The sequence below is a fragment of the Cygnus olor genome, chromosome 7 (assembly GCF_009769625.2).
Source record: "Cygnus olor isolate bCygOlo1 chromosome 7, bCygOlo1.pri.v2, whole genome shotgun sequence".
Lineage (NCBI taxonomy): Eukaryota > Metazoa > Chordata > Aves > Anseriformes > Anatidae > Cygnus > Cygnus olor.
In genome coordinates this window covers 19,120,255-19,143,378 of record NC_049175.1, presented here as the reverse complement: position 1 = coordinate 19,143,378, position 23,124 = coordinate 19,120,255, and the positions used below count along the sequence as shown (strand labels likewise).

The 23,124-nt window shown below is 44.5% G+C and overlaps 1 protein-coding gene across 7 annotated transcripts in view; it reads left to right on the top strand.

Annotated features, from left to right (window-relative positions):
* ARHGAP22 (Rho GTPase activating protein 22) overlaps nucleotides 1-23,124 on the top strand; it is a 146,653-nt gene that overhangs the window by 80,879 nt on the left and 42,650 nt on the right. Inside the window, exon 1 of one of the 7 annotated variants that reach the window (XM_040563242.1) lies at nucleotides 5,117-5,360. The exons of the other annotated variants lie outside the window; for them this stretch is intronic. Coding sequence (XP_040419176.1) covers nucleotides 5,309-5,360 — 52 coding nt within the window. The 5' untranslated portion in view covers nucleotides 5,117-5,308. Of the gene's footprint in view, nucleotides 1-5,116; nucleotides 5,361-23,124 lie in introns of those variants that run through there. 7 annotated transcript variants of the gene reach the window in all.

The window sequence follows — 23,124 nt, the reverse complement described above, 5'->3', positions numbered from 1 at the left end:
AAAGCTACTGAGTAGGATCTGTAAAGGCTTAGAAACTAGAAGATAAATAATAATGAGAAAGTCCTGTTGGTTGGAAGCCAGTCTCATGATTTTGGTCAGCTGACCTGAGATTTGTGAATCCCTGCGGTGGCAGTGATTCAGAAACCAGATCTGTGCAGGCTGGTTGACAAACAAAAGTCACTGTTATTTTAGAGACATGTCATTTAAAAATGAATTAAGATAAAGAATGCCTTCTGGAAACTTTCAGTGGACTTCGCACTCTATCATAATCTTCTGTATCAAGTGACCTTTCAACGCATCACTGTCTTCAGCTTAACAAGCCCTGGTAAGCAGAATAGAGAACTACCGAGATGTCCTAGTGAAACAGGGTCTGTTGCTTCTCGCCCTCACCCCTTAAACTAGAAGAGGAAGGTAGGCCAAATTCTGTGGTCTTTATGCAGGGAAATTCCCATCAACTTCAGGGGGAGACTTGGTTCAGTGAGAGGTACAGAAGCCAGCCAAAAGTTTGCATTAATTTTTATTTCTCTTTAGGAATTTACTATCACATGTTTACAGACTATAGCCACAGGGCTTTACAAAGGTGAGCAGTAGAGTAGTGATATGCCTGTAACTCAGTGGACTTCTGGCAAATTCCTGTAAATTGCAGCCTTCGTGGTTTGTGAATCCTTACTTCACTGAAACATATGACTTTAGGAATACAGCCAGAGCTGCTTGAATGTACCCATAGTGCAGGCATAAACTGTGCGGCCCTTAAAACCCATTCTCGGTGTGGGACAGATAAGCATGAAGAGTCTTGGTGTTCTGCAAATGAATCGCTTAGCTCATCAGTGAGTGCCTTGATTTAATGAAGCCATAGTATGTTAATGTTAACACTGCAAAAAAAAAAGCTGTAAAGTTACAGCCACGCTAACTAGCTACAAGCATTTAAAAGCCCAGGCATGAGCTCCTTCTTGGCTATCCTGGCCATAATTAATGATGACAACTCTGTTGGAAAAATAATTATTTTGCTTGCTTTTAAAGACAATTACTTGCTCAAGGCAAGTGAGGGGGTGGGATTTATGTGGCTGTAATGAGCATATGGAGATGGCATCTTCCCAGAAGAATATTGTAGCCACAGGATCTTTTTAATTGACCTGAGATTCCTTTGTTCTGTAGATAGAATTTATGTATGCGGTCACAGACTAAAATGACCCTACTTGTTTCAGGGCAGACTGTTTTTAACTGCTGAAAGGAGAAAAGGCAGCTTTTATCCTCCTGATCAGCAACAGACGGGAATTTCTCTCAGATCACTTTGTGGCTGGGGAGGCGAGGAGAAATCTTTTTAAATGGGCACCCTGAGTGCGTGCTCTTGCCGTCTGATAAAGCAGAAACCCGTGGTATGGCGGCAGGCTGGGCTGAGCCATGCTGCAGTCATCTGGTCTCCTTCCTGTGCTAGGGCTCACACAGCATGGCAGCTTTTGCCCAGCGTGTGGCCAGGCTGTCCTCTGACCCCAAGCTGGGTCCCCTTCCAGCCCCAGACTGGTTTTGGAGAGCGGGGAGGGAGCCCCTGCTCCTCCATCGCGCTGGGGGCTGGAGAGCACCTGCTGCACCCTCAGCAACTCCTTCCCCACTAGGCACTGCCATTCCTCTCCTTCAAGGGCAGTGGGAGCCATGTGCTCTTACCACATAAGCTGTAGCATGTGTTTTAGCAGGAAGGTAGAGTCCTGCTGCCTTTTTCTCTTTGGGTTTTGTGCTAACTTTGCCCAGGTGGGAAATATCAGCAGAAAGTCCCCCAAGGCTGTAACTCGGAGGAAAATTCCAACACGTGGCCATGACTAACTGCTTTAATAGAAAGCAGCAGTTTTCATGTTTGTTGCCTGTCACCCCACCGTTCCTGTAAGGTGGTGAAATCCTCTTGGGCCACAGGAGAGGGATAGGGAACGTGAAAACATACACGCTGATCGCTTCTGCACGTTCAGAAAAATCTCCCTCCATCGTACTCCCTTTTTTTTTTTATCTTGTGGTCATTGTGCAGAAGTCATGATCCCTTTCTCCAGTTCCCATTTGTAAGACGGGGAAGATGATGCTGGCTTTCTTAGTAAAGCATTTTGAAATCTGATACTGAAACTTGTTACAGAAAATGCGGTGTTAAGAGTCTTAGGTGCTTTCCTCTGCTGTGGGCAGCCTGCTGCTAACAGCAGAGATCGCGTGTTGTATGTGCTCTGCGGTCGGTCTCTGTGCTTTTGGAGTGCTGGTATACAACAAAAATATTTAGATTTCATGCAGTCCTGGTTATATATAGTCCTTTCTAAAAGTGTTACTATAGGAAGCAGACTGAAAGCTGGGTGAATGATACATTTAAGGATTTGGATCCAATTCAGTCTGTTCTTGGTATCTGGAGATTTTTGTCAGGGTACAATTTGTCATGATCTCTTTCAGAGAGCTGATTAAGGAAAGCTGTGCCTGAGCAACAGAGTAATGTCAGGGGAGAAGACTAAACAGTTCCCCTGTCTTGAAGAAGCAAGGTCTTGGGGTCCCCTAAAGGAGATTGTGGCAGCAGGAGGTGGGGAGTGGTAGAGAGTCTGTGTTTTGGTGCCCTGGATTAGAGAGAAATGTCTGTGTAAGCCCAGGGTTCTCTCTGGAAATGGCGAGTCTAGCAGGAGGGCAACCTCTGCTTCTAGCTCCAAGGGCAGAGCTGGAAATGAGGCATAATGTGTAGGGTACTGGAGCTGAAAGCAGTAGGGTTTTATGCGAGGTCATAAAAGGGCCAGTTTTTTAGGCAGCTGGGAGGGATTACTGCATTAGGCTAAATTTGCCCTGTGTTAAACTGGCAGAGAAGGGAATTCCCTTGGGGTGCTGTGGTTTTACTGGGTATTTTTTTTTATTTTAAATTTACTGTGAGGAAAAAGGCACACTTGCTTCAGCAGAAACTCCAGCCTGTCATTGTCCGGGGAGCACGTTGTCTGGCAAAGAGGAAGCTGAAGGAGAAAGGGGACGTTCCAAGGGCTCTTTGGGCTTGATCTTCTTTCCCACATACCACACAGTGACAGTGGGAGGAAGTAGCATGAGGTTCAGGGGTGAATTCTGTGAGGAAACTGCTGGGTTTCTCCTTCAAAATAACCAGATTCTAGCATAAATCTTTTGGTTTGGGTCTTCTGAAGGAATGAAGAGTGGCAGAAAGCCCCGCCACCCTCCAGACTTCAGATTCTGCGGAAAGATTTGAATGGCTGTAATTGCGTTAGTAAGGGAGAAAGTTGTGTCCGATCCTCTTCTTTGATGACATGAGATTAGGATCAGGCATCGTTTCCAGATTAAATACAGTGTAGACAGACTTTGACCGATTCCTTTCCTACTTGCACATTGTAGTGTCCTTCAGTCTTTGAAGGAGAGATGTTCCGGTTAAATGCTGTCTGATCACGGATGGAGCAGGCAGAATCACAGTGGTTATGGCTGGAGGGACCTCTAGAAGTCCTCTGCCCCAACCCCCAGCTCAAGCAGGAGGCCCATGTATATTAATGCATGCAAAATGATTCCAGCTTCTGGAGCAGAAGGTATTGGGCTGCCTCTGAGGGCAGGACAGTAACTAGCTTGGCCCCCCAAAATCCATTCCAGGATCATCCCCAAGTCCAACCCCCAGCCTGCAGCGGTAGGTGACATGTGGCAGTTACCTGGCAGTGATGTGACAAGAGAATTTGGCTTGGTATGGTGGTACAGACGCAGTAACAATGGCATGTATTGAGCATTACAGGGTTTATGAATGCTAAACTATGGTGAAGCTTTTCATATTTCTACCTGAATGGATTTTCCTCAAGTAAGGAGGAAACTTGGATTTCCTAAATGAAATATTTGTGTGCTGACAAGTGATTCCAAAAAAAAAAAAATAAGCCCTGCTATTAGCTCTATGCATGGTGCAGTGCACCCCTAGCTTGTATACTTTTCATTATAGAGTTATTTGTTCTTTTAAGAGTAGTACTGGTTTCATTCAGATCATTTGCTTTGCTAGTCTAGAAAGCTGACTTCAAATCCAGTCATGCAAGAGGTTATAAACATTCTCCCTGGCAGCCAACTGGTTTACTTGCATCTCCGTGCGGTGGTGACTTGGCAGTACCCCAAAGACTGGAAGCAGTAAAAGCCAAGAGCTGAAACACCCATGGAAATACAGATCGCTTGCTTTTACACATTTTCCATGACAAGTCCCTGGGTTTTTAAGAGCAAGTGCCACTTTCTGTTCACTGCACACAACAAGACCTGAGGCGTAGAGAAATGAGTGTGCCCAAGATTACATGGCCCAATTCGTGGAATTGTCCTTCATATTCCAAGGAGTGAGGGTGGAAGGGGCGCCTGGGCAGGCGATACATTGCAGTCGAGTGAAGCAGAGGCAGATGACCGGGAGGAGCACTGACATGGGTAAATGTCATTGCCATTAAATGTCCTATGCTAACTTCATGCAGTTAGAAAGGAATATGAAGTCAGCACCAAACTGCTTTATGCTCTCCAGAGAGGTAGCAGAAGCAAGAAGACAGAATTTCCAGATCAATCAAATCATCCTGGCTGGAAAAAAAGCAAGAGAGATTTTGGTGGTCTTTGGTCCTCAAAGCAGTATGGCAGCGTGAGGGAAAATAACCAGCTGTAATCACGGAGTGCGAAGCAGTGGGGTTAAACACTTGTTCTTCTCCTAGTACCTGCTTCCGAAGAACCTCAAAGATTTTTACACATGCAAATATGGCAGCGCTTTCACCCCATTTGAAAGATAGGGAAACTGAGGCATAGGAGTATTGGGGTAACTAACTGGAATTGAAATCCATGACAATTTCTTTAACTGCTTAGCAAGGCTTCCTTTCTTCAGAAGGGCATAGGAATAAGATGCAGGGATAGCCCAGTAAAGTGACGTGGAAAATGTATCACTGTAAACCTCTCTCTAGACAAGAACTGGTTAATAAAATCTTTTTTTATGTTATCCAAACCTGATGGTGTTTTTTTCCTTCTCAACGTATTGTTGGTTGCTGTAGCAGCTGAGTAATGCAGAAGTTCTGCCTGAAAAAATGCTTCCTCCTTATATGATACTGTACATATTGTCATGGAAATTGTCCTCATTTCCCCCGAGCACACTTTAAATAACTCGAACAGCAGTGCTAATGAGCAGAAAGATATCTGCAATCCCCACCGTGCAACTTGACATACTTTATCCCACTCTGAATTCCCCTTGCACATCATTGAGCATTTTAAAGATCTGGTATAATAATTTGCTTTCTCTCTTTGGTCCAGTCATTCTGCTCTTAGCACTTGGTAATAAAAGGTCAGCTTTGGCTGAAACCTTAGTGTTGCAGCCATGCCGTTTTTTACTGCCAAATATCTTAAGAAAAACAAGTGTCTCCGAAAGGGTAAGTCATGATATTTTTGGTGTGTTTAGTGTTGTCTGTTTTGCTTTAAATCTCAGTAAAGGATTTATTTTGAATTAACAAGCAGTGGGAATGGGTCTATTCATAGTGCCGGTCGGTTAGCACAGGGGTTTTGTTATGCTGTGCACATTTTTGGTTCAAGATACAGTGTATGTTATTATCTTGCATTTTACATTCACTAAAGCCGACTAAGCGAGAGAATGTTTAACCCTTTAAACATGGAGCATATGTTTTGCACGGGGCTGGAATCCCTAATGCAGAACAAAACAGAAGCTGAATGTCTGTGTGTATTTGTTTTTCCTGACAAGTTAGGTAGGCAGCTGGGTAATGCTCCAGTATTTTGTTACTGTTGACAAAAAGATTTTTTTCATCTGTGCTGAAATAATAAGTTAAATAACACCAAGTGAAGGAAATGCTTGTTTCCTCCTAGCATCTTTTCTATGCAGGGTGACCTGAGTGCATGATTCCACAAAGATTTTTAGCTCGCTGTTGTGATGTTTGCTTATCGAATGGCTGTGTGGGCTTTTCCAGGAAACGGGATTGTTCTGCCTCCAGGTAGATACAAAATTGAGAGCAGTTTGCTTCTAGCACTATAAAAATTAACAATGTGATAAACTCCTAATAGAGAAATACATTCCTTGTATTCTTCTCGTTCTGTTTCATGTGTCTTTAGTGTGAAATTTCTCTAGCCTGCAGTCCCGATAGGGGTTCTGCATAAAGGAAAGCAGCAGTGATTGCTTGTAGCTGGGACGTGGAGCAATTGAGGAGACCTGACCTGCTTACCTGGCTAAGCATTTATAGCATGCATTTTCCTAATCCCTTCTTTGAATAGGAATCATTTCTAAGGCATAGCTAGAAGCTGGAATTGTAGGTTTTCATTGCAGGTTTAAAGTTGAAGAAAAGGTTTTGCAGAAATGAAATTTGTTTTCTTTAACCTACCTTTGTTTTTCCTGATGGGTTCCTATTTAAAATGGGACTGCACAGCAAGAAACAACAGTGGTGATGTGAGAAGAGAGTTAAGCTGACTCGTAGTCGCTAGCACCAATTTCTAGTATTTTGTTAAGCAAAATGTGTGCAGGTGTACACAAATTTACGCAATCATTCACGAATTTCTAAGGATGTAATTATACCAACAAAGTATTTATTAGAAGGATGAGAAAAAAAAATTTGAATTCATTTGCTTTTAAGTTGTTTTTTGTTTGTTTGTTTGCTTGTTTTTGTATGTGCATACATGTATATACCAGTTTAGAAGGAGGTTTTGGACAATTTTTGCTCCCCCTTTTTGCTTTCCCACTGAGGATGGGTGGCTGACGGGTGCTGCTTTCCCTTACCTCATGTGTCACGGCAGCAATACCTCTCGAGACAGACACTTATGAAAGGTGCCTGCCTTACCTGTGTGTGCAGGAAAGGGCTGGTTGTACAGCCAGGAAAAGTAACACTGTTTTGGCAGGTGCAACCTGAAGATAAAATTACCCAGCCCTGATGTCTCTTAAGCAGCAGGGTGTGTGCATCCTATTTACTCGGAGATGTTCCCTGCCCCGCTGCGGTAAGGAGCTGCAATGTATTAGATACAACTGGGTGTGGAAGCTTGGGGCTCAGCGTTAGGCATCCAGCGTGAGTCAGTGCGGCTCTCCAAAGGCTACAGGGCGAAGCTGGGGAACAGTCACTCGCTGCTCAATCGTTCACCTAGCGAGCTGCTGCTTGCTGCTTTTGCTCTGCTGTCATTCTGCATCCTTGGGGGCAGACGCCTTGCTGGTGTGTTTGGGGCTAAGCCTCAAGAAGCAGCGTGGGGGGGAGCACGGGCTGTGGCTGTGGGACTCGCCTTAGTGCTGCTGCATCTGCTGGGGGCCGTTGCTAGTGCTGCGGTGTGGTGGCTGTGACTTGTCTAGCCCTAGAACTCAGCCTGGGGAGAAAGACTTGTGTGCATAGGAAGAAAGTGAGGAGCAGCTTGGTACCCAGCCTGTGCAAGGAACAGGGGACTGAGAAGTAATCATTTTTTAAACGGAATCAATACGGGTATAATTTGAGTCTTGGAAAGGTTGCTGAGGCAGGCTTAGCCAAAAACAGCAAGCAACTAGTCATAACTTTAGGGAGTCACTACCAGCATGAAAATCTTCAGCTGAGCACCCCAAATAGATTTTCTCTAAAAGTATCTTTCTGGACCAAAGAGGGTAGGGTGTGTTACTTCTCTGAGCCTGCTTCAGTCAAATCCTTTTGATGTGTGAAATCCACCTATCTGTCAGAATACCTCTTGGTCCAGGCATGCTGACAGGCTGGGGACCCTGCTCCCTTCTGATCCCCTTTCTGCTCTGTGTTAACCTTTCTCCACTTGCTTCCAGGACAGCCTGGGAAGGGAAGTGCCAAAACATTAAGGCAGAGCCTATGTGTCTGGGTAGGGAGTGCTGAGGTAGCTGGGTGTCTCCGTGAGCTGTTTAACATCTGTCTGTCACTAGTGTTGCTTTGAACAGGCTGGACTCCTGCCAGTTTTTGAACCACTTTCCATCCAGTTACTCGAGGCAATCCCTCCTAGCTCCCTTCCAGAATGCACTTCATTCGTAGAGGTTTTTACTGTGATCTAAGGAGATTTCCATTCTTCCCAGTAAGTAAATGCGGTTGTTAAAAGGCATTAAATGATTACAGAGTGCCCTAGGCATAGTATCAAAAGTGTGGTTGCATAAAAGCTGTAGTAGCCACAGGCTCCAATGGGTCTGTCCTTGCTTGCTGTTCCCAATGCCTGTGAACAGAGGAGCAAACCAGCAAGAGCAGAGATGTCTGTGCATGATCTTTCCCGTACATTCAAACGGCCTAGGGACAGGAGCTGAGTTATGAACGAGTTTGTGGCCAAAAATGTTGGTCACATGGGAAAGAAAAGTCCCAAATTAACACTCCTGATTCAGCCTTAATGAGGGAACTTTCCCAGGTCAATACAGGAAGTGGCCAGCAGAGCTGAGAACTAGGATGTGATTTTCCAACATCTTATTGCCTGAAATCCCAGGCAGTGCAGGGTTTTCTCTTACCTTTCTGGACAATATTAGTTCCAAGTTTCTCCTTAAGTGACTTTTAGTCTCGCTGTGCTCCATTTTGTCTCTTCACTAGTACACTGGGCCAGGCTGGGATGCTTTTTGGATTAATTTTCTGCGCTGTTTAGTTTTTTGTTTGTTTTGTTTTGGTGGAGGGGTTGAGAGAGCCTTGGCACACCCCTGAAATAATACAGGTAAGACAGAGCACAATGTTCTCTCATGTTTTGCTTTGCAAAAACTCTGTGGAGATTTCCAACAGGTCTCAGGTGGTGATGTATCCTTAGCCTACTCTGATCCTCTGGTAAAACCTACAGCAATGACAGGTTCTGGGAAGACACAAGTAGCAGCTCACTTATTTCCCCTCTCTCTGGCTTTAAGCAATATCAAACTCCTAAAAGTCGTGTCCCCCCACCCACATTAAACAAGGCATCAAAACTGTGAAAAACATTTATCACGTTCAGCAGCCTGTTGTTAAAAACAGCTTTTCTCTCATAAGCTCTCCTACAATGAAATTTGTCTTCCGTTGACCATTCATTGAGATCTGGCTCAACACTACTCAAAACTGGGCTGTAAAATATCAGTCAGAACTTCCTCTGATCTGGCAAGTCACTGTTGGTTTTCACCTGCCCCTTGATTTCTAGTGGAGGAAAAAAAAAAAAAGAAAAAAAAAACACAACCCAAAACACCAAAGAACTTAATAATGCGTGTTTATTGCCAAATGGTCCTTGCTTTGCCACAGCTGTAGATTTACAGGACTTCAAAGCTGGATGATTAAGGCACAGTTTTAGTTTGTAGCCAGGGAAGCCAAACAGCCTCAGCTTCAAAGGAAGGGGGTGTTCTTTAATGTCGTGGGCTCGCTCTGCGCTCAGCAGCCGGGGAGATTCCCCCTGCAGCAGAGCAGTGGTGTGGCTGCTGCTGCTCCTGGGGGGGAGGCTGGCTGCTGCCTGAGCAGAGCAGCGTGCGCCCAGCAGCCTTGGGGTACCTAGAGGCTGCTGGCTGGGTCCTTTTGCATGTTATCGAGCTGCGGGGCTTGGTGCGCTCCTGATGTGCCCAGAGCTTCTCTCTGCGTGCACCCCTAGCACGGCCATGGATTTGGGCCTGAGCTCTGTTGCCTCTCCTGCTCCCTTCTGTCTCTGCTGGGTTGTTTTCCCCTCTGATGGGGTTGCAGCGTGGATGGTTTTATAGGCATTAGGAAGAGGCTGTCTCAGCAAAAGGAAGCGTTTATCCATACAGCCTTGGGGTTTGAGGGAAATAGGGACCAGGACTGGAGGTGAGGATGCTCTGCATCTGCCAGTCACGTTGAAAAGGGGCTCTTGTGATTTTGTTCTTATGTTAATGCTTCATTCATCCAGTCAACCATACATCACTAGTTCAGTCTAGCTGGTGGGGAGGGAAGAGCAGCTGGGTAGCTCCGTCATTAGGGGGACATAGGAACTGTGGTGTTGTGGCTTTACTTCCTACTCTGAAGCCCAGACAGTGTGACATGACTCCTCCTGTTTACTAAACTCTCCATGTATCTGCTGGCTGCTCTAGTGGAGAAAACAGGCCATAAGCCTCACGATGAGGCAGAAAATAGGGCTAGGTAACTATATTACATCTTGAACCCCGGAGAGTAGTGTTTTCCAGGAACGTTTCCCCAGTGAGGAATCAGTCTTAAATCCCCTGCAAATGAATTAATTCTGTACCTTTGGGATGCAGAGAGGTGCAAACACGCTGTGGTGAGTTGCCTGGAATCAAAGCAAGGAGTTTGGGGGGAGGCTGGACCCCCAGGCAGTCAGCTCCTGGCTGCCTGCTCCACTCCTCGGAGCAGCCAGAGGCTCCGGGAAGCGGTGTGCTGGGCTCCGTGGGCATGGGGACATGAAAGGAGCTGGCAGGGCCCTGCAGAGACGCGTCTGTCGTGCAGCAAATGGCTTCCAGAGCCATGCGGCTCCGGTGCAAACCTCCCTCATCAGTAGTAAAATCTGAGCAGAACTGGGGCCTTATCCAAGCGGTATCTAGGAGGCTGTGGGAGCCAGGCCGCTCTCTCCGCAGGGCTCTGGGATTCAGCATCCAGAGAGGCCGGCACTGCCAAGACGTGTAGTGCTCGAGAGGCAGCGTTGGCCAACACACCGCTGTGCCTCTCAATGAGCCATGCGAGCGCTGCTGAGAGCGCGATGACTTCAGCTCGCGCACTGAAGCTCTCCAAATAGAGGAGGTGCCAGGCAACCACTGGGCTGCTGAGTGAAGGAACAGCTTTTTGAGACACAATACACTCCTAATTTCTAATGTGGCTTTCCTATTTCAAGAGCACTGCTTTGGTGAGTAAGTGGCCTGCTTTCCATCCTGTGCTGGGGGAGCAATCTTCGTGCTGTTCAGCTTGTTCCATCTCATTCTTCACTTTCTGCTTTCTAGGACTGGCACTGCCTTTGCAGTTGCACACGACTAACCTTCCAGACAGTATTTCTTGCTTTGTGAGAATCAACGTTTGATTAATCCAGGGCTCCTGGAGGTGGCATATCTGTTTTTCATTCCCGACTCTGCTAGTCGCTAGCCAATACCACCCTGGAAGTCATTTAGTGTCTCTGTATCTCAGTTCTATATTGGTATGTAGGAATTTTGCACTGTGGAATTTGAAAACTGTTTTTTAATACAGAGAAGGCATTTTCCCACTAACACACAATAGGACCTCGGGAAGTAATTTTAACCTCTCTGTGCCTGTTTTCCCCTTACATAAAACCAAAATAGTAATATTCAGTTCTGTGACAAGTATATTCCAGCAGTGCAACATCTTTGATTTCTTTTTATTTATTTATTAATAGCTAAAGCAAACATCGAAATCACTTTCACTTGCATGTCCTTGTTGTAACGTTATTTGCAGCTACTGTGATATTACTGTTCCTTCTCTCTTCCAGTCTAAGCTGGGTTGGATACTTTTAATGGGATAGACAAGTAACAAAACTAGTTAGGAGGAAGCTGAGCCTTAACATAAGGTGTATGGTACGAATGGCTATCTTTACTGTCCATTTCCTTCTGAGAACCAGACTTCCCTCGTATTTAGTCTTTAACATGGACAGGTCTAGAACACCTGCAAACACAGGAGCATTTAAGTCTTACTGATGTTTTACTATATGTATTTGCATATATGCACACTTCTCTGAATCACTTTTTAACATGCTGTCATGCCTAGGTGCCCAGGTCACCTAAGATATATTAAATAGGGGAGAACAATTATTAAATTTCATCTCTGGAAGGCTGCATCTGTTTGGCAATCACTTGCAGATTGGCTTCAGAGATTATAGGTAAAGGTCTCTTAAAGAGAGGATACTGGAGGGTACAGACTGGCAAGGCAATACTGATATCTATGGGTTCTTGCTTGCATGCTGTGGAGTATTTAAATAAAAATAATGGTTAAAAGCAACTGTTTTTAAAAACTGGTTGCAGTCACAAGATATGCAAGCTTAAAGCTCTGTTATTTTTTCCCTTGTTATTTTAAATTGTTACGCCCTTTTAGGGACTTCAATTTCACCTGCTTACTCTCAGTAACAAATGGGGAAGGGAGGAGGAGGAGGCAGTTGCCACATTCCCCTGATCCCCTGTGTTACCTGACTGGGACTCAGACAAAATATAAAGCCATCAGTGATTTTTTTCCCAGCCTTGCTGACTATTAAACCAAACGGTTTTTCTGTGTCCAGATGTTGTCTTCCCTGGCTCCCTGCGTACCACAGCTTCACTGCAGATACATAATTCATTATATGGAAAGCCACTGTTTTAATCTAATATTAAAGAGGCAGCAGCTCAGCAGGTGTCCCCAAGGTAAGGAAGGCAGCATGCTGCTGACAGCAGCTGCTAGCTTTAGGCTTATCAAGGTTTCTTTGTTTTGAAACAGAAGCTGGAAGGCTTCTTAATATGCCACGTCACTGGCTGAGCAGATCGCTGTCTTCTGGCTGTTATCCTGCCTTTGACAGCAGAGACAAAAATTCTTGTAGCATGAGGGCTGCATACAGTTCAGTGCTCTCAGGAAGGAGCAGGGTGAAGAGGAGGAGGCTTACGAGGCAGATGCACCCTACTGCCTGCTTGCGTTCTTCTCAGTGCACCAGCTGGGCTAAGTGCATCTGTGGAGCAGGCCCACTGATGTCAACATTGTCAAAATGGACTTTCTGCTACTGTAAGCATAAAAATATCCAAATACATTGCCTATAGAGAGCATTCCAAGCAATGATGCTGATATTCCACCATTCTCATCCAAGTGCTAGATGTCTGCGGCCTGAATCTGTGTAATGAGATCTGACTTTTATAGTTATTGTCACTCTGGCAAAAGCAGCCAAACTGGCAACCCTGGAGTCTGAGTAGTGCTATATGCAATGAGAAAGGCTTTCCAGTTCCTTGAGATATCAACTTTGTTGTCATCTGTGCCTGGATGTTATACAATAGACAAAAAATATTCTGGTGGGGTTTCCCCAGAATGTGTGGGTCCTAAACTAGCACATGTAACAGCACAGGGTAAACCTGCCCATCCTTTTACTTGGTCTAAGAAAAATTCAGCCTGTGGCTTGTATGGCTTCCAGGTTCTCTATGGAGACTTTTCTTAAGGTTTTTCTTGCAGTGGGGCTTGTTCCTGTGACTTGTAACATTTCCTCGACGTGTGTCTCCTTTTTGTGTTCCTTTGTGGAAATTCTTCTAGTTTACCTTGTTAATAAACAGAGCTGCTTCTGCTGTGACTATGATGTCGCTTTGGTCAGCAGCCTTTGCTTGAAGCACAACAAAGACATGCTTGTCTGCTGGCACTCCTGCAGTCGGTGTTTTGGCTGATAAGTGGCACGTATTGCTGCAAATTAGGGAAGAGTGTAAGATAGTTTGGAGGACCTTCTGGCAGTGTGTTGTACATCTTAGGCATCAGCACACTTTGCTAAGAGATCGTATGTGCTGGCATAGTGGAGAAGTTTTTCACACATCAGGATTTCCATTCAGCCACCTAACCACTCCAGAGAAAACCTCCCAGCACAGAGCGCTCAGATAGAAGTGCCATGCAGGTATGGGAAGACCATCAGAAATTCAAGGATTTCTGCATGAAGAAGGTCCCTTTCCTGGAGTTTGCCCCAGCCCACAAGTACAGACCTACAGCTGGGGAAGGTCATACAAGCCCAGAAGCAGGTTGCTGTTGTCTGGAGGAGCTAGAAAACAACCGGTCAGTGGCTGAGGGCTTTGGTGTCCATGAGTTTTCTGCGCTGTGGGAATGGAAGCTTGCAAGGCAATGCTTGAGGCAATCCTGCCATGTAGGTTGAAAAACGTGAATAGTTCCAAACTACAAATGTGCCTTTACAAACTGCTATCCTCAGCTGTGCTGAGGCACATCTGAGCTTTATTGTGCCTCTACAATAGGTGAGCAAAGGTATGTGAGCTGGCAGAAGAGGCAATACCTGTGCACGTGCCTTTGGCCTAACCTGTGGAAGACTTGGAAGCATTGAGATGGGATGCAGTGGGAGGGTATGTCTGTAATATCCCAGTGTGCTGTAATGGCAGTGAATGCTGCAGACAGGGCTTCCACTAGGAAACCCACTGAGTCTCAAAGGACACGATCTGTGCAATGCTCTCTTGAATTTCATTGGGAACAAATCTACCAACTGAAGACATTTCTTTGGATGAGTTGTTGTTTACATACCAGGCTCTTTTCATTTCTTGTTGAACATCTAAATCAGCGTGTTTTTTGAAAAGTGAGGTTACATCTCCTAATGATTAACCACTTCAAAGGAACTTTTATGGACTTTTTGATAAAGCTGTTAACTGGGATGAATTTATCCATTGCCACTGGGTAGAGAGAAGCAGAATTGATTTTTCTAAAGCATTGTTCTGCTGGCAGTTCACTGACAACTGTCTGAAAGCACAAAGATTTGAGGCCCCTGCTTTGTGCATCAGCATAACCTCAATTCCATTAGCCATCCACCGTTGTGTTCTGAGTGGCTGCAGTGCTTAGCCCAAGTGACAAGAACAAATTGTCCTTTTTGCCAGACACCACTATTGCCACAGTAAAGAGTACTGTGTAACAGTCACGTTTAGAAGATTCATTGGGTAACCAACACTTAGCGAGATACAGAAGGAGACTGCTATAAAACTGCTATTCTGTGCAAACTATAGCGAGACTTGGATCAGGATGTCCCAGAGCATTTAAACTCTGACTTAGATCAGTACTGGTATCATCTACATTGTCTCATCGTTAATTTGGGCAAGGTTTTTTTCCCGAAATTTGTCAACATTTTACAAAACGCTTACAGTATATATTCTTTTGCATTTCAATTCCTTTCCTCTGTTAATGCAACAAATAGCTTCATTTTTGTGAAAACAAAGTCTGTAAGTGTTGTGTCCTTAATGATAGGCCGTGTATTTGCTGCTGCCAAAACTGTGCTTGTAAAGCTTCAGTCACTTCACTGAAGAAAATAACATTTGTAATTGGTTGGCTTGGATTTCTGAAGAACTCTGTATTCAGTCTGCAAAGAATCTGAGCCTTTGCAGGCTTAGCTAAGAGTGCTGCTGTCTACAGCCAAAGCCGTACCAGCTGATGGTTTCACCTCAGTTCTCCTTTGTTTAAAGTCCATAGCTTTGGCTAAGATGGCAGCAATATCATCTTTGAAGACTCCCTCACTGTATTTTTAAGTTTCATAGTGGAGTTAGTTGCAGAGGAAAGAAAAATTAGGCTTATGAGGTGCAAGGGGGAAGAGGAAATAGTTGTAATGAGACTTATTTAGAAGGCACGGAAGCAACTTCACTCCTATCAGTGAGCATACCTGGAAAATGTGAACACAACAATCCTGAAAGAAGTTGGGTATTAGCAGCAGTTGGGTATTATCTTTCCAGAATGAAATTTTCAAAGAAAAATAGATCAGATTTTGCTATTCTGGTGTTGCGGTAACTCACTGCTCATCAGGATTTAAAATTTCCCTTGACTCTTGTCTTCAGTGTTAAAGATTTGAAGAAATTTATGAGAGCTAGAAAATTGCTTGTGGTTGCATGGTAATGCATAAAAATTATCCAGTCATTTCCATTCAGATATTTCAAAGCATGAAGGATCATCGTCTTTGGTCAGGAAGGAATTTCCTCCCTAATAATAGTGTGTAAACATAACCACAGTTGGAATATATAATTTGATACATTCCTCAGAAGTGTCTAGCACTTGTTGCTTTGGAGAACCACGTTGAACCATGCGACCTGCTTTGTACAGATGTGCAACTATTTTCTGAGTCTTCTGTGCATGCATTTGTGATAGATATAGATATATTTTTTTTGTACCTTCAAATTCATAGCTGTCTTATTTCAGATACACCTCCTGCAATGTGCCTTACAGGGGCTGGCACACACCTTCTGCCACTGGGCTGCTCTGAATGGAGCATCTCCATCCGAGTGCGTGGTTTCTGCTGGCCTCAGAAGAATTCATTTCCCTTCAGTCCAGGCCAGAGACCAGTGAAATGATCAGGAGGTTACCATAGCCTGGGCAGTTGCACACTTCATCACTTTTAAGGGTTGAGCTTGTTGTAGCTTTCTAGATTTGGAATATATTGAGGAAAGGCTGCAAGGATCAGTTTTCTGGAGTGGGAGAAAGAAGGATAAGGGAAAGTAAATAACTGTTGGTACAAGGCTGTCTATGTAACATACTGGGAAAAAAGCTTTGCAACCTGGTCTTTCTCCCCCTTCTCATCAATTGCCATCACCACCACAGATTTAACTTTGTAATAGGACTGGGGTGTTTTGGTTTTCTGGTTTGGTTTGTGGTTTTTTTTTTTTTTCAGGGAAATGGCTTTTTTATTTTTTTTTCTAGGACGTCTGTACAGAGGGACAGAAGTTGTCTTTCTATCATTCTAAAAAAGACACTTCATGAGATGAACAGCTCTTTAAGAGCTGGTGACATCAGACAGATTTTGAAGGAAGGGTTTCTGCAAGTGGAAGGAGCTGATCCCCAAATGTGCCTGGGCTCCCAACACCACCTTTTCCAGTAGGAACTTTCATTTTCTAGTGAGAGGCTGGTGTCAAGGTGCCTGATACCTGTTGCTTGGCAGGCAAACGATGTTAGTATCAGCATAGGCCACACTGTACCCTAAATTTGTCTGCTTTTCAGCAGGTATTGTTTTAAGACAGTGACCGTGCCACTGTGTGCTGAGAAGTCCAGCTAACAAGCTGTTACTTCTGCTGTGATCCAGGTTTGGAAGTGAACATGTTCTGTCTGCACAGTAATTTCCTATTGGGAAATATTATTTGAGTCGAGTCACAAGGGTTTAATTGATTTGAGCATACTGTCACTTATTTGACAGTCTAACCCCTGAAGCACCCTTGGAGATAATTAGAGTGCAGGTGCTCTAGTATTCCCACTCAGGATGAAACACAAGTCACAGCAGAGGCAAAGTGGTGTCATGCTGCTCCCAGCAATTGGTGGTTTAGTAGTTGCTCCTCGTGTTAATTATTGTTGATCTATTCCTATTTGGAAAGGTTCTTCTGACTTCCTAAATGAGCTGTGACTATGTTGGAGACATTTCATCATTTGCTGCTAGCTAGTAGAAGCTGGTACAAACAAATCTCAAAGCAATAACAATACCTCGTGTTTATAGGGATACTGAACAGAGCTGGGGGCGTTTCACAGGCTCCTGAAACCTCTCTGGCTAGGGAGCCAGCATGATCTTGATTAATGGCAATTCCTCTTATGGAGCAAAGTAATTGTGAGCAGGAGCTGGAGGGAATGGTGCCTGAGCTGTGTTGGTACAAGGGAGATGCTACGTCCTTGAGAAAAATAATGTACCTAGAGCAGTTGCATATTATGCCTGGGCTCACCTCAACCCTAAATATTGGGCTGCTGCAGTAGAGGTGGCCTTCCCATAGCTGTGAATTCAGCTCTAAGCTAGGACTGGACATTGCAGCCACTTTGAGCAGCACATCCCAGGTGGCATAGCGATCTCCTCATGAAATTTCAGATTCTTGAAAACAAGGAGGTGTGGACGCATTAGAGTACGATTGCAATACATGTATTTTTAATACCAGATGTTAACTTAAAAATGGCTGAGCCTTATTTTTTTTTTTTTTACTGAGACTTCTCACAGTTCAGCCTAAGGCAGATAAAGCACATCAAAAAAATCTACTTAAGTAGACTTAAGCATTACAAAGCACTGAGCAAGAGAAAGCTTTATAAGCAGGGGTTTAAGGTGGCATTTCTGTACACTGCTACTTGCTCATCCTATAAAAGCACCTAAAGTTGTCCTTCTCACTTCCTTTTATCTTGCATCTTCTTTCTGTTTGCCAGGGCACTTTGCTTATGTGACAGTAACATCAGTAACAGCATAGGGCATACCTGGAGTATGGGTTTGTTTGCTTTCAAGGTTTTGGTTTATTTGAAGTGATTGGTAGCATTAACCAGTTCCTCAGTTCAATAGATAAGTCTAGAGTAATACAGATGACATATCAAGAAAGGAATCTCCAGGCAGGAGTTGAAATTAAAACAAAAGTCAAACTCACCTGATACATTTTTTTTTATGTCTAAAAGGTCAAAGATTAAACCAAATCTTCATTTATTACTTGTACTTTTATTAATCATACACCTGATCCTGACAACTGAAACAGAACACTAGCCTTAGATTTTTAAGAGTTTTCTGTAGCCTGTGTGTCAGTACAGAAAAGCTGAAGTGCCTCCGTTCATGTTAAGTCTTGTCAAAATTTTTGCATAAGAAACCACGATTCTAAGGTCTAATCTCCTTGCTGGTGCCTCTTTAAAGTAATTTAATGGTGTCTGAAATGCACAGAAGTACTCGTCTGAAACCACAGAAGGGATCTGTTCTCCCCCCAGTACCAGGGCCCTTGAATTAGTTTATAGATGGCACTGACGTTAGGCTGTTTATCTGCCTTTGTGTTATTCTCTGGGACAAGGTCTAAGATCTGAGATCTAAAAATCACTTAGTGACTCATGAAAATCCTCTGCTAGAACTTTTGAAAATTTGATCATCTTCTACTTGTAATTATCATTAAACCTGTGGGATTTAAAAGCATTTAAGGAAATTAGGCATTTGACTGAAAAGTCAATGAGAGTTTAGAACACTCTTGTTAGTTCTGCACCAAGAAACTTTAAACCATGTCAATTTATGAGCTGGCCTTGCTCTGCACAATAAAAGCAATTTAAGATTTCGTTTTCCTCATTGCCAAAACCAAGTGAAAGCTGAACATTAGAATCCCCTCAGACTGATTCCAAAATGTGGAAATAAAACATGTCACCTGCAAAGGTGCATGTTTCTTTAGAAAAAATTGAACTGAAACAGAATAAATGGGTTTTGATCCAAAGCTTGTTTCTTTTATTTGCATGCTGTGTAATACTAAATCCCCAGACTTTATTTTTCTTAACTTTATAAGCTTTTTAAAAGGTGATCACAAGTTTACTCTCAGCTTCCACATTAACTTCCAACTCGGATATCCCATACATGCATGGATATGTGCCTGTATCTATAGATACAAATACAAAAAACCATGGCAAGCACATATCACTATTTACTGTACTGCTCTGTTCCTCTGTCCTTCCCTTGTAGATCCTGTCAATTTTCCCTGATCCAAGCACTCAAGCACTTAATGACCTTTTGCTTATTTTGCTAATATTTTTTGTCTCTTTTCATAATCCAAAGATCAAGGCTATTTTTTCTTGCTGTGCAGATTCCCCCTAATACAGCTGCCCTTTACCTTGACAGAATTCATCTACCTCATTTTTCACCTTCTTTCATTATCAGGGAGATCTTAGAGCCCTGAATCTGATCCTCACCTTTAGGACAATCATGAAGAGTCGGTCAGGGAAGATGAATCATTGCAATTGTTCTCATCTGCTGGGTGCAAGTTTTTGTCCATTTGTCAAGATCTTCGTTGCTGCCTGTCTGCAATCAAAGGCTTCAAGTCACTGCTTGCTTTAGCACTCAGGGCAAGCGTTCTTTGGGCCTTGACTTACCCATCCGCCAGCACTTTCATAACTCACCCTTGGAGCTGCTGTTTGCCTCCCCACACATTGCAGCAGCATGCGCGTGGCCAACTCAGTTTCACCCCTACTGGAAACACCACTGCTATCCACACCAAAGCATTGCAAGCATGTAAATATATACAAATACACAAGCATTTGTAGTTGTGTACATTTTTGGTGGAGTTGATATAATGACAATACCCAAGCACATCAATAAGCAGAACTATGTAAGAAATGGGAGAAAGGCAAACCAGATGTGGCAGGGGAGGGAGGGAAATGGTCTGAAGAGAAAAACAAGTTGCCAACTTCAGCAGAACCTGACAGCAGCTTCATCTGAGGACATAAACATTCCTCCTTTTACACGGAACGGGACAGGAACATCTACTGGAAGTCCAGTCCTGCTTCCCCTGAACTTCTGTTTCCATACAGAGAAAGGGGCTGTAAGGCTTGGATCTGCAGATGTTGCTCTTCTGAAGGTTAAGCTTGTGTGAATAAAATTCATGGCAAAAAGAATGCTTCCAAGGTTTCCTCATTGGAAACAGCTGTTATAAAGGGGGAGCTGCAGCTGGAGGGCTGTTCTGGGCTCTTTGAACAGGAACACAGGGCAGGACAGGTACATGTGGCATAATGGCAGCCTTATGCTTTGTGCTTCCCCGTGAATGCATACCAGACTAAGGATGGTCAAAAAAGGAAGAATTTTTGGTAAAAAGGGCTTTGAAATACAGATTTCAATTCCTGCTGCTGCTGCAGTGCTCTGTCAGACCTTCAGCCAGTTACCTAGCCCCAGCCTTTCTGTGTTTGATCTTCCATGTTCTGGGCTCTGGAAAGAGCTGAAAGAATGACTTACTAAGGCCTAGGAGGTGGCACACTACTCCGAGGTGAATGCTTGCAGCTGATGCCATCAGCAGATAGCTCCGAGGCCACGTGAAATGCAGTTACACAAACCACCTGAGCACTTCGGGAGCGATTCTGTCAGCTTTGCTGGGAGAGAGAGCACTCGCGCTCTGCACCTAGCAGCCTTGAGCTGTTCAGTTCCCTTGAGGCAAAATACCTACCAGTATCTATAAAGCAACTTTGCAACGGTACCTTGAGGTGAGGGTGGCAAAGCATTGAAGTCTGCTGCCCTTTTGATGGTGAGCAGTAACAAAACAAGACCTTTAATCGTTCTCAGCCATCACATTTACTGTATGCACTTGCACAGTCACCATCAGGTTTCCTAGTCCTGAAGTTGTTCGCTGTTTCTGTACACCTGTGAGGGAGGCACGTAGTGCTGCCCGCTTGTTCTACAGATAGAGGTGAAACCCAGCACATCTCATCTGATGCCGCACGTCTGCAGCAGGGTAGGTGACTGAATGCAGGGTGCCCTGGTCGCAGGTTAATGCTGAAGCTGCTGGGCTACTCACCCCCAAAGTTAAGCCCCCTGCTTCTACCGCGTGCATTGAGGTGCTGTGTTTGCAGACAGTTTTATTTTTTCCTCTGGTCTGGAGCTGACAGTGTCCCTGAGCAGAAGGGCTGGAATGTCTGTCCCTGGCAATCCTGAGCTAACAGAGCAGGCCTCTGAGGGCTAGTCTCGTTTGTATGGGAGCGTGATTAAAGATGAGTGAGAAATTCTGTTCAAAGGAATAGAAAGCCCTTGTCTGTGTTTAAAATCATTAGCAGACCGTTCCTCCCTGTTGTGGTGCGGAGGAGCCAGAGCCCTGTTAGCTTTATGCAGCAGCCCTTGTGTTTGTCGGGCTGGAGTCTCCCAGCTGCTCAGGGTGGGCTGCGGCTCCCCTCAGGGCAGGAGGGAGGTTTCAGTGCAGTGTCGGCCTGCAAGCTTCATACTGCTTCGATGGGCAAAGCTAAAATTTTGTATCCAAGCATTTCTAGGCAGAAAGGTTTAAAATTGTTTTTGGGTTCCTGAAGGCCAGTATGTTTGAATCTGTACAGCGTCTCTGTTGACAACTCAAATCTGAAACCCTGAACAAGGTCCTCTTTTGTAGCTCGGCACAGAAATGAAAGCAGCTGTGAATTTCTGGTACAATTCTGGATTTGTAAAGAGGGTGTAGTGGAAGGGAGGTGTGGTTGTTTGTTTATTTGTTTTAATAAGATCTAAATATTTGGATTTAGCTGTTTTTTGTTATTCTGACTTCTAAGACTCAAAATCTGTTGGGTGCTGCAACAGCATAGAGAGATGCATCTGAACTCCGCCCTTCAGGGAGCTCTAATTCTGCTCATTGCCTTGGTGATGTAGTGAAAGGAGCCAGCAGTGTGTGGAAAGGAACAAGATCAAAAAGCCATAAAAGAAAAATTGTTTATATTTGGGTCTGCTTGCTCTGCCACTGCTTATTCATCTCATACTAACACATGAGGACTTCTCTAAGAAGTCCTTCTGAAGTGCATTCTGGTTTCTACACTAGTGTCTCTGCGTGGAGTTGTATTTATCCGCTTGTACTCTCGTGACTAGTCACTACTGACTCTCCCACAGGCAGCTTGTAGGATCATGACCTTGCTCCTATTTAAAGTTTCAGTGGGAGAAAGCTAACCACAGAGAAGCTGTATGTATAGGTTTTGGCAGAGTCTCAAGCCTAGGTTCTGCAGCATGTGCAGGAATCTTTTTCCCATCCTGTTTTTACTTTTTGCAGACTCTAATAGAAGTATAAATATTTTTCCCTAAACGCTTGCATGAAAAATGCCTAAGGAGGTTTACAAGGCAGCTGGCTGGTCCAACGTAACATCTTAGGGGAAGGGGAGTTGTAGTCAGGTCCCCATGGTACGGCAATTCAGGGGGAAGATGCTGAGACACCACTTCTGCACAAGTTCAGTCGGATGGAGGCTTCATCCTTCTCTGCTTGTTATGTCTCTCTTTGCATGCTTTAGTTCAGCTGTTCTCGCTAAATTTGCAGTTGGTAGTTCATTCTGAACTAGGACTCTGCTCTCTTCTTATACTTTGTGGCTTGTGTGGGCAAGACCTCAGCTGGGTCCCTTTAAATTTAAGAACAGGACGCGTGTTTTGCCTTGGCCAAGCTCAGTTTTTTCTGGTGTGGTTCATGCAGCACGTGCACTTATGGATGCTCTAGTGTCCTGAAGTAGAGCTAAACAGCCCATTTTGCAAGACCAGGATATATCAGAATTAACTGGCAGCTAGAAATGCCTCAACTATAAGGTTTGTAGTTGCTGTGATGAAGGTAACCAAACCCATTGTTGGTAATAAATAAATAAGACTTTAATGCTAAGAAAGAAGCCAAGGGGATGGCTGGAGGTCAGTCAGAAGGATGCATGTCTGCCTGTCTGAGGTGAGAGTGGCTAGTGTAGTACTGCTGGGGAGTGAAATAAAATGAAGAGGTGCCCCTTACAGGGTGAGTTGAGTCCTTGAGGGCCGGTGCTCAGCTGCACGGCTCGTTTCACTGCAGCACTCAGATCACTGACATCGGGTCACTCGGCTGGGCCTACTGGAAAGTGGGGTAAGAAGAGGTTCTTGGGAGCAGGAGTGAGGAGACAGCCTGGAGAAAGGCTTCCCATGACGTTGGGCTCTATAGGTAGAGAAAGGAGAGCTGGGTTAAACAAAGAAGTTTTTGGAGTGTTTGGGCTTGGCAATGCAAAGACGTGGTAACCTGGCAGGGCCTGGTCGAGGGCCAACCCAAACCCACAGTCCAGTTTGCCTACTGCTCCCCAGTCTGTGGTACTCAGCAGAGCTGGAGCGCAGCTCGGTGTTCGGTGCCTACCTCTTGCAGCTGTTCTGCTTCCTTATCTCAGGGAATGCGAATCATTGAGCAAATTCAAAAGGGGAGGCTGTCCGGGAGGA